This window comes from Otolemur garnettii, unplaced genomic scaffold, assembly GCF_000181295.1.
Source record: "Otolemur garnettii isolate 467f Iridium unplaced genomic scaffold, OtoGar3 scaffold00013, whole genome shotgun sequence".
In the NCBI taxonomy this organism is placed as follows: Eukaryota; Metazoa; Chordata; class Mammalia; order Primates; family Galagidae; genus Otolemur; species Otolemur garnettii.
The window spans coordinates 2,882,957-2,893,113 of record NW_003852408.1 but is presented as its reverse complement, the minus strand read 5'-3'; the positions used below and the strand labels follow the sequence as shown (position 1 = coordinate 2,893,113).

General features: G+C 38.9%; 1 protein-coding gene across 1 annotated transcript in view; it reads left to right on the top strand.

The window, feature by feature from the left end:
* The window catches only part of CAB39 (calcium binding protein 39), an 83,949-nt gene that overhangs the window by 27,485 nt on the left and 46,307 nt on the right, over nucleotides 1-10,157 (top strand). Inside the window, exon 2 of the mRNA XM_012802283.2 lies at nucleotides 5,918-6,074. Coding sequence (XP_012657737.1) covers nucleotides 5,961-6,074 — 114 coding nt within the window. The 5' untranslated portion in view covers nucleotides 5,918-5,960. The remainder of the gene's footprint in view (nucleotides 1-5,917; nucleotides 6,075-10,157) is intronic.

Genomic DNA, 10,157 nt, shown 5'->3' with positions numbered 1-10,157 from the left:
CCAGCTCAGATGTATGTGGTTGGCTCCTTAGCCAATTGAGCCACAGGCGCCGAGCCTATATAAACTTTTAAGAATTAATAGAAACTCTTTTTTTAGAGAAGCAAATATTTCTAAACATTGTTTATTGAGCTCATTTCATTAAGTACTGATTCTATAATTCATTCAAAATAAGTTACTTAAAATAGCTTTTTTTGAGACACTCTCACTTTGTTGCCCTTGGTAGAGTGTTGTGGTGTCATAGTTCACAGCAACCTCACACTCCTGGGCTCAAGCGATTCACTTGCCTCAGCCTCCCAAGTAGCTGGGACTGCAGCACCTGCCACAACACCTGGCTGTTTTTAGCAATGAGGGCTTGCTCTGGCTGGGGCTGGTCTCAAACCTGTGAGCTAAGGCAGTCCACCCACTTTGGCCTCCCAAGTGCTGGGATTACAGGTGGGAGCCACCGTGCCTGGCAAAATAAGCTATTTTTTAATTAAACATTTAAACTTGTCGGAATACTGTTTCTCTTTTTCTTTTTCTTTTTTTTTTTTTTTTTTGGTAGAGACAGAGTCTTACTTTATCGCCCTTGGCAGAGTGCCGTGGCGTAACAGCTCACAGCAACCTCCAACTCCTAGGCGATTCTTTTGCTTCAGCCTCCCAAGTAGCTGGCACTACAGGCTCCCGCCACAGTGCCCAGCTTTTTTTTTTAATGTGGTTTTCATTGTTGTTTAGCCAGCACAGCCGGGCTTGAACCCTCCAGCCCTGGTATATGTGGCTGGCGCCATAACCACTGAGCTATGGGTGCCAAGGCCAGTTTCAAAATTTAGACATGTACCTGTGTGTTGAATATCCTTCAGGGTCACAGAGCACTCTGAATGGTACTGCTTGATGGAAGACCAGGTTTTTTGGAAAGCATGGTCTTCACTCCTGGGAGAAAGTAGCACACGCTGAAGAGTCTACTCTTAAAGGTGTTTTTGCTGTCATTTGAGCATCATCTGAAGGTCATGTGTTCTGTGAAGGAATAAACTGTTTCTTGTGAGTATGGATTGGAGTAAGGGGATTGAAACAAGAATTGAATGAATCATGAAGCTTGATTTTTTTTTTTTTTTGCAGTTTTTGGCCAGGGCTGGGTTTGAACCCTCCACCTCCGGCATATGGGGCAGTGCCCTACTCCTTTGAGCCACAGGGGCTGCCCACCCCCCTTTTTTTTAAATTAACTATTTGGTTTCAAATTTTCCTGTTCTTCTTTGTTATCACTAAAAGCAATTAGTGAGTCATGGAATCTATATAGTCATTTGTGTATTTTTTTAAATGTAATTGAATAAAATAGAAAATATCAGTTTTAGCTTTGTGTATGTACATGTGTGCACAGGTGTATATGTTTGTAACATATTGCTTGACTAGATACATTATAGATCATGACAAAGTTTGAAAAACACTGCTGCTTCTATTGGCTTTGTTTAATTTTAAGATTAAGAAGTTGGCAGTATTTTCTCTGTTATTCAGCCTTGTGTTTGAAAGTTTTATGAGTAGTACTTTTTACGTGATAATGGGTGGATTGTTTTATTCATTGATTTCTTTAAATTTAGTTATTATGTTTATCAAAATTATATACATATGTGTATAACTAGAGGAGTCAAATAGTTACCAGAAAGGCTTCCAAGAGAAAAATAGCAGATTCCTACCCCTTTCCTCTTTCCCAGAGGGAACACGTTTAATCTGTTTAGACTGATGAGTTTGGTATCTTTTTTCACATCTTTAATGAATATGCTTATGCGATATATCCAGGATTTCACTGCATGGCTTTTGAGACGAAGTATATCAAGACAGATGTTTTCGCTTCAGTAAATGCTTTAAATTTTCTTTATTTGTACTCATTGTAAATTTTGTTACACAAAATCGCTATTTCGCAGCATTATGCACATTTATCTAACATGCTTATTTAAGAGCTTTATTTCTTAAAGAATGACTTTTCTTACCTAATAGGCACACATATTGCTTATCTACTTGGTGATTATTCAGGGGCTATTCTTTAATTCTAAGCTTTTCTATATCTTTAATTAGTTTAAAAGTTGTGTCATTAGGGACTTTTCTTGTACAAATAAGTAGCGTGTTCTTATACCGACCTATAGACTACTAACACGTAGCTGTATGGCATAGCCTGTTGCTTCTGGGTTGCAAATCTGTACAGCACAGTATTATATTGAATACTGTAGGTAATTGTAGCACAAATCACTAGCATAACAGGCATTTTTCAACTCCATTGTAATCTTTTTTTTTTTTTTTTTTTTTTTGAGACAGAGCCTCAAGCTGTCGCCCTGGGAGGAGTGCTGTGGCGTCACAGCTCACAGCAACCTCCAACTCCTGGGCTCAAACAAGTCTCCTGCCTCCACCTCCCAAGTAGCTGGGATTACAGGCGCCTGCCACAACACCCGGCTATTTTTTGGTTGCAGCCGTCATTGTTGTTTGGTGGGCCCAGGCTGAGTTTGACCCTGCCAGCTCAGATGTATGTGGCTGGCACCTTAGCCGTTTGAGCCACAGGCGCCGGGCCAGCTCCATTATAATCTTATGGGACCATGGTTGTACATGCGGTCTGTTGTTGACTGACACTTCATTGTGTAGCACATGACTATATAAGATATTTAAGCTTCATTCATGGCAAACCCAGACATAAGGAACAAAAATTCTCTAATGCAGACATTTTAAGGTGTGTTATTTCCTTGCTTTTACCCATCAAAATCTTGGGTAGTTGGTGAATCTGAGGGCATTGAGGATTTGTTGAGAATTATTGCACTCATACTTTAAAAATATAACTATATTCTTTAACTTAATTAAGAGAAAGTAGGTGGCACCCGTAGCTCAGTGGGTAGGGCACTGGCCACATACACTGAGGCTGGCAGGTTCGAACACAGCCCAGGCTAGCTAAAACAACAATGACAACTGCAACAAAAAAATAGCTGGGCATTGTTGCAGGCGCCTGTAGTCCCAGCTACTTGGAAGGCTGAGGCAAGAGAATCGCTTAAGCCCAAGAGTTTGAGATTGCTGTGAGCTGTGATACCATGGCACTCTACCAAGGGTGACAGCTGGAGACTCTGTCTCAAAAAAAAAAAAGAAAAGAGAAAGTAAAAAACTAAATCATAAAGACTTGTAAGGGGAGGGAGATAATATGAGCTTGTTATGAATAACTTCACCAATGTGTTGGGTCCTGCCGAGAAATTGTCACTTCTTATTTGGGGTATTTGTTACTAACTGTATTTCCTCAGAGTGTAGTCTTACTGATTTCTTATGTTCTATAAAATCTTAGCTGTCTGATGTGTTAATTAAGAAGAGTGATTATGGAGCGGCATCTGTGGCTCAAAGGAGTTGGGCGTCAGCCCCATATGCCAGAGGTGGCAGGTTCAAACCCAGCCCCAGCCAAAAACTGCAAAAAAAAAAAAGAAGAAGAAGAAGAAGAGTGATTATGTCACACTGTCCAGCCCCTTTCCTACTCAAAAGCATTTATATCTGTGTTCCCTTTGGCACTGTACTTTTTCTGCTGTGACCAGCATTTGGAATGTGGTAGAGTTTTTTTCAACCTCCTTTACTCTGGAAAGTCACCTCTTCCACAATTAAGCCAGGGCTGAAAATATCTCTGTTGCATAGCACCATAACACTTCCTGCAAAATATTATACCATTAAACATTCCCACCCTCCACCCAGCATGGGCATATATAGTGTCACTGCTATTCTTTGCAGAGTTACAGATAGGAAAGATATTATTTCCAGAGGACTTTATCATGAATGTGACCCTCTATGTTTATGGAGAAGTAACCTGCATTTCTCCCCTGAAAGAAAAAAAAAAGGTAATGGAAAAGAACAATCCAGGATTTGTGTTCCATCTAACCAAGTAATCAGAGAGATAATTTAACAGCCAGTTGAGGGTCATTCCCCTTATAGTCAATCCTAACTTCTTGTCATAGAAATATTATTTAGATGTGGACTTAAGCATCTTTAAATTTTGCAAACTTATGGCAGAGGATATATATTACTCTATTTCTCTTTGATTAAAGAAAAATACCATTTTAATTTGATCAGAAAAGGATTTGCAAGCTGATAGAAGGTAACATAGGCAATATTTGAGATAGAGATTGACCAGATCAGATCACACCAAAACATGTTGATAAGTAACATACATGTGATTTAACTGTAGGCTCAGTATTAGCGTTTATTAGTTTGTTCTTTCCTTACACTTTTTTTTTTTTTGAGAGACACAGTCTCACTTTGTTACCCTCAGTAGAGTGCCATGGTGTCATAGCTTATAGCAACCTTGAATTCTTAGGCTTAAACAATTCTCTTGCCTTAGCCTCCTGAGTAGCTAAGACTACAGGTGCCAGCCACAACGCCCAGCTGTTTTTTAGAGACGGGTCTTGGCTCTTGCTTAGGCTCATCTCAAACTCCTGAGCTCAAGCGATCCACCCACCTTGGCCTCCTGGAGTGTGAAGATTACAGGTGTGAGCCACTGTGCTTGGCCTAAACATTCATTCTTTATAAATAAATATATAGGTCACTGTATTTAAAATTTTAGGGAAAAACATTCATATTCTTTAAGTGAAATTTTAGGCATAGCTGAAAAGAAGTATTATGATACTACGCAGTGGAGATATTTTTGTGTTTACACGTCGGGGAGAACAAAGTAGGGTTGGAATCTCTGAGACCTCTCTCTTTCTACTTCGGTGTGTATGGGGGCACCCGGGACAGGTAACATATAGGAGGTTGGAACTCACAGTTTGAAAACCACTGACCTAAGTGATCCACAAGATCTTTCTAAAAGTGTTATCTTTTCTGATATGAGGCTATTTGATGCTATTAGTTTAATTTCTTTTAGTTTATTTAGTGAAAAATAACTTCCAGTATGTCCCCAAGTCATTTCTATTGTTTGTCTTGTTAACTTGTGGCTTCTTGGGATAGTTGCATGTCCTCCTTTTGGATGATGTAATATTGTGGTTTATGTGGTTGAAATGTTTTCTACTAGCCACAAAAAATTAAGAACTTTGAAAAGTTCATTATTCCTGAGGTTTTATTCAGTAAATTCTTTCATAGGTGGTGGTTCATATCCATACAGAAAAAGTACATGTTGAAAATTCCCGTACTGGATTGGAAGATCTGATGGGAGAATTGTCCAAAGTGCCCTCCCTTCAAGGTTCTCTCCTACTTTGAGACCCTGTGACTGACTGAATAGGAGGAAGTGTGTGTGTGTGTGTGTGTGTGTATTGCAGCCCACTGGGGTGCTTAGGAGAAGCAGCAAGAAGGCTGGGAAAAGAGCAGCATCTGGAGAGACCTAGATAGTATACTTGTTGCCACTGCTGTTTAGTTAAACTCCTTACCTAACCTTTTGCCTGTTTCCTCAGCCGTAAGATAGAGATAACCTGTTTAATTGGAGGTACAGTGTGGTAGGACACTTTGGTTCAAGACAGACCTGAGCTTGTTTTACCACTTAGTACCTTAAGCCTGAGTCTCAACCTTGCTAAACTTCACCTGTAAACAGAGGAAATAATGTTCCTCAGACAATTGTTTCAAAGGTGCCATGAGATGAGGAGTTAAAGTTCTTGGCATTGGTCCTGGTGGTAATAGTTGTAGTTGCCCTGTGAGTGGCAGCTGCTGTGGGCATCACCTACATTAGCAGCATCAGTCAGCATGTTCCTCAGATAGGTGAGTAGGAGAATAGAGAATTCGAGTGAAAAGGAAAAAATGTTTTGAAAAGTAATGGGGTATTATGTAATTCTAAAACATCTCTGTAATCATTTTTGGGTATGTTAGTGGGTTTCCCCATTCCTACTAGTTCTGAAAGTCATGTAAAATAACCTTCTTACACATGGGCTATTATTCCCAAAGTAGGATTTAGAAAGTATGTCTTATTGATGCCACTTTTTTCTTACATGAGCTTTGTTCTTTGTTGCAGGTAGAGTAGGCAGAGTGCAGCAGAGGCCTCTGGCACTGCCGTCATGCCGTTCCCGTTTGGGAAGTCTCACAAATCTCCGGCAGACATTGTGAAGAACCTGAAGGAAAGCATGGCTGTACTGGAAAAGCAAGACATTTCTGACAAAAAAGCAGAGAAGGTATGCATTTCGGCTTTATATTTGAAATCTCTTAATTAAAAGTAAGTGCAAGACAAATTATGAGGTAAATAAACCCAGTCCCAATTAGGGTTTATTTAGGGCTTTAGAAATACAGTCCTCAAGCAGCATGTGCTGCTGCTGCTACACAGGTTTTCTTCTGGACCATCTAGCAAAATAGTTATAACCTTTTTCTAAGTTTTTCAATTTAGATTTTCAAATTTATTTCAACTGTTTCCTTCTTGAAAGCGTGTCTTCTGATTCTTATAATCAGAGTTTCTACTGGAAGTCTTTCTGGGAGGATGCCTTTATTGGTTCTCGTTCTGCGTTCTCTGTGTTCATGCCGAGTACTTCCATCCACCCGGTCACCACAACGTGGCCGGCAACCCAGTGCCCGGCTTCCATCCCCGTCTTGCTTCCCTTCCCTAAAACATTTTTCACCAAATGGTGTCAACTTCCTAAACAGTTTATGAATGGATTCCGACTTCCATTTCTTCCTGCAGAAGGTCCTTATACTCTTTGTGGACCTTAGCAGTAGCTTTCTTATTGAGCTTTCTAAAATATCTTCTCTGCATTATGTCTTCAGTGTAGACTCTTCCTGTAACACACAAAACTTTGTGGTCCAATCTTTGCTTCTTTAGGTAAATTGTACTGGTTGAGTATCACTTATCCAAAATGCATGGGACCAGAAGTGTTTGGGATTTTTCCCCCAGATTTTAGAGTATTTGCATATATGTATATATAAATAAAATGAGATGTCTTGGGAATGGGACCCAAGTCCAAACATGAAATTCATTTATGTTTCATATACACCTTATACACATAGGCTGAAGGTAATTTTATAAAATATTTTAAATAATTTTGTGCATAACATAAAGTTTGTGTACATTAAGCCATCAGAAAGCAAAGGTGGCACTATCTCAGGCACCTGTGTAGACAGTCTGGTTGTTTGCATCACCGTCATTCCTGATTCTGAATTTATATTCTTCCAATAAGCGATCATTTTCTTACATTTATGCACATATCAGTACCTTTAATACTGTGAAAAAAATGATCTGTTCAGGGTAACTAAGCAGCATAGCAGCATACCTCTATCAGATGTTAAGCAGCAGTACCAACAGACAAAGGCAGACTTTCCATCTTTACTACCATGCTGTGTTTTGATTAAAAAGTTACTAGACACTGTACAGTAAACCCTCCATAGTTTGCCATCAACCTACCTTGACCACCTCCTTAAGTTGACCTAATTTTCATAGATTGGACATGGGCCACGTGTACCTATTTGTACTGTAGGCCTAGTTCCTTATGTTGACCACCTCCATACTTCAACCAGTTGATTGCAGTCCCTTGGGTGATCAACTTATAGAGGTTCTACTGATTTTGTTCTGTTTTTGGAGACAGTCTCATTCCATTGCCTCAGAACAAAGTATTGTGGCTACAGCCTAGCTCACAGCAACCTCGTACTCCTGGGCTCAGGTGATCCTCCTGTCTCAGCCTCTCAGTAGTGAGGACTATAGGCACCTGGCACAACTCCCGGCTAGTTTTTCTATTTTTAGTAGGGACAAGGTCTTGCTCTTGCTCAGGCTGGTCTCAAACTCTTGAGCTCAAGGAATCCTCCTGCTTTGGTCTCCCAGAGTGCTAGGAATTTAGGCATGAGCCATGGCACCTGGCCTGTAGTTTATTTTTTGGATGAGAAGAAATATCAGAAGCAGTTGAGGGAACAGGAAGTGTGCTAGTGAATCTTTTTAAAATGTTTTCTCCAGAGTCATCTGCCTCATTAACTATGGTTTTTGTCTTAGTCTTTGGTTTTATAAGCTGACGTGATTTCTTTTTCTATTAAGAATGCACACTGCTCTAGTCCTTCAGTAAGCCCATCACACATGTTCACTATGTCATCTGTAGACATTTTTTCTGCAGTGTTAACAGTGTCATTTTCATTGTGTGCCTGTGTTTTGACTGCAACCTGTCACATGAGGCCAGGTGTGGAATTTTATACTTATGACATCATAATCAGTGCTCAAAAAGTTTGTTATTTGGAGAATTTTGGATTTTCCTATTAGAGATCTTCAACCTATAACCCCCCCTTACTCTGTAGGCGACAGCAGTCTCCTCTGAATTAAACAATCATATACTGTTTTTAATGCCTTTGTCTTGTCCCTTCTGCCTAGAATCTTGTTCATCCTCATCCCACTTCCAACAAAACCTCCATTCTTCTTTAGTACCCATACGTTTCTTTTTCCTAGATGGCTTCCCAGAATGGCCCCTCTCCTTTCCCAATCTTTCTTCCCCTTAAACAAATTCTCTACCATTGGTATGTATCTGGGAAACGTCAGAAATGCTGCCATCTTCAGCCTGTTTTTGTTTTTGTTGTATTTTTATCTCACTTACTAGACCACAAGCTCTTTGACCTGTATATTATTTCTGGCCTACATATACGCTCCACCCAACAGTACCTTATTCTTATGGGCTAGTTGGCTGGTGTTTATTGAACCAGTATTTGATAGGAATGATGTCTTTTCTACCCTTATCTTTTTTTTTTTTTTCTTTGAGACAGAGTCTCACTATGTCCTACAGACAAATCTTGCCTATTTTTGTAAGTCTCATGAGCTAAGAATGGTTTTTACATTTTTAAAAGGTTGGCTAAAAAAGCAAAGAAATATATGTGACAGAAACCTTATATGGCCTACAAAGCCTAAAATAATTATCTGTTTGCCCTTTTGTGAAAAATAAATGCTGATGCCTTTTCTGGACAATCAGGCCTATGATGTCAGCCATCTCTTCTCTTAATACTCTTCCCACATTGGCCTCCTTCCCTCATGTGCTCCAGTCACACTGCTACCTATAGGCCTTTGGACTTGGTTGTTTTCTTTGCCTACAATGTTCTTTGCCCAGCTCTCTACTTGGCTTATACCCTGTCTTTTTCAGATCTGCTCAAATACTACTTTTCATCCAACCCCCTATTTAAAATGCAGCCTTCCTCTGTGGCTTTTCTATTCCCTCTTATCTTGCTGTATTTCCCTGAATAATATATTTAATGATATTTGTTTATTATTTTCCCCCTTGTTAGGATATAAGCCTTCAAATATAGAACTCAGTAAATAGTTCCATTTATTGAAAATGGAATAGAAGGAGTTAACATAACTTATTACTGTCTTATTTAATATCTTCTGAATTCTTAATATCTGTAGAATTAAATAAAACATATTGCTATACCATTTGTATATTGACTTTGTGACTTAGGAGAGGGCACCATAGCCAATTATCTTCTCTGGATTCTGTGCTGGTGGCTAAGTACTATATCAGTGGCCCTTTTAATGCTACAACGAGAATAATAATATAAATGATCTTCTTTCTCAAGAGATATACCTTGCTGGTTCTAATGTTTCTCATATAGTTTTATGTTTATTATCTTCCTTTGTAGTTAAAAGATAAGGGACATTTTCTATGATGAATAATGATGCTTAGTCAATGATTGAATCACTACGAACATACTATGAACATGTTCGTTCTGGTAATCTGCAAGATATAGTTGTCAGCTCTAAACTGACATTATCATGATTAACTTATACAGGGAGAATTAAAGGGCATAATTAGCAGAGTTTGTGAATGACAGATATCAAGGGAGGATAGCAAGTTCTGTGGGTGACTCAGTCAGGCTCCAGGAAGGGTCAGTTAGCTGGGGTGATAGGGCAGTGGTTGGAGGGAATATATAATACAATAATAACTGATAAACACAATACAGATAAAAGTTTTGCTCCGTATGCAATTAAGAACACTTACTAGATGCCAACAACAACAGAATCATTAAAAATGTTTGATTATCTAAAAGAAGGCAGACAAAGAAGAAAAAGATAAATGACAGATGGGACATAGAAGACAAGTAGTAAGATGATAGATTCAAATGTACTGTATCCATAATCACATTAAATATAAATGGTGTGAACACCTCATTAAAAGGCAGAGGTTATCAGATTAGATTAAAAGATCCCAACTACATATTGCCTACAAGAAATGTACTTTACAGGTAGTAACACAAGTAGGTTAAAAGTAAAAGAATAGAAAAAGATATACTTTTTTTTTTTTTTT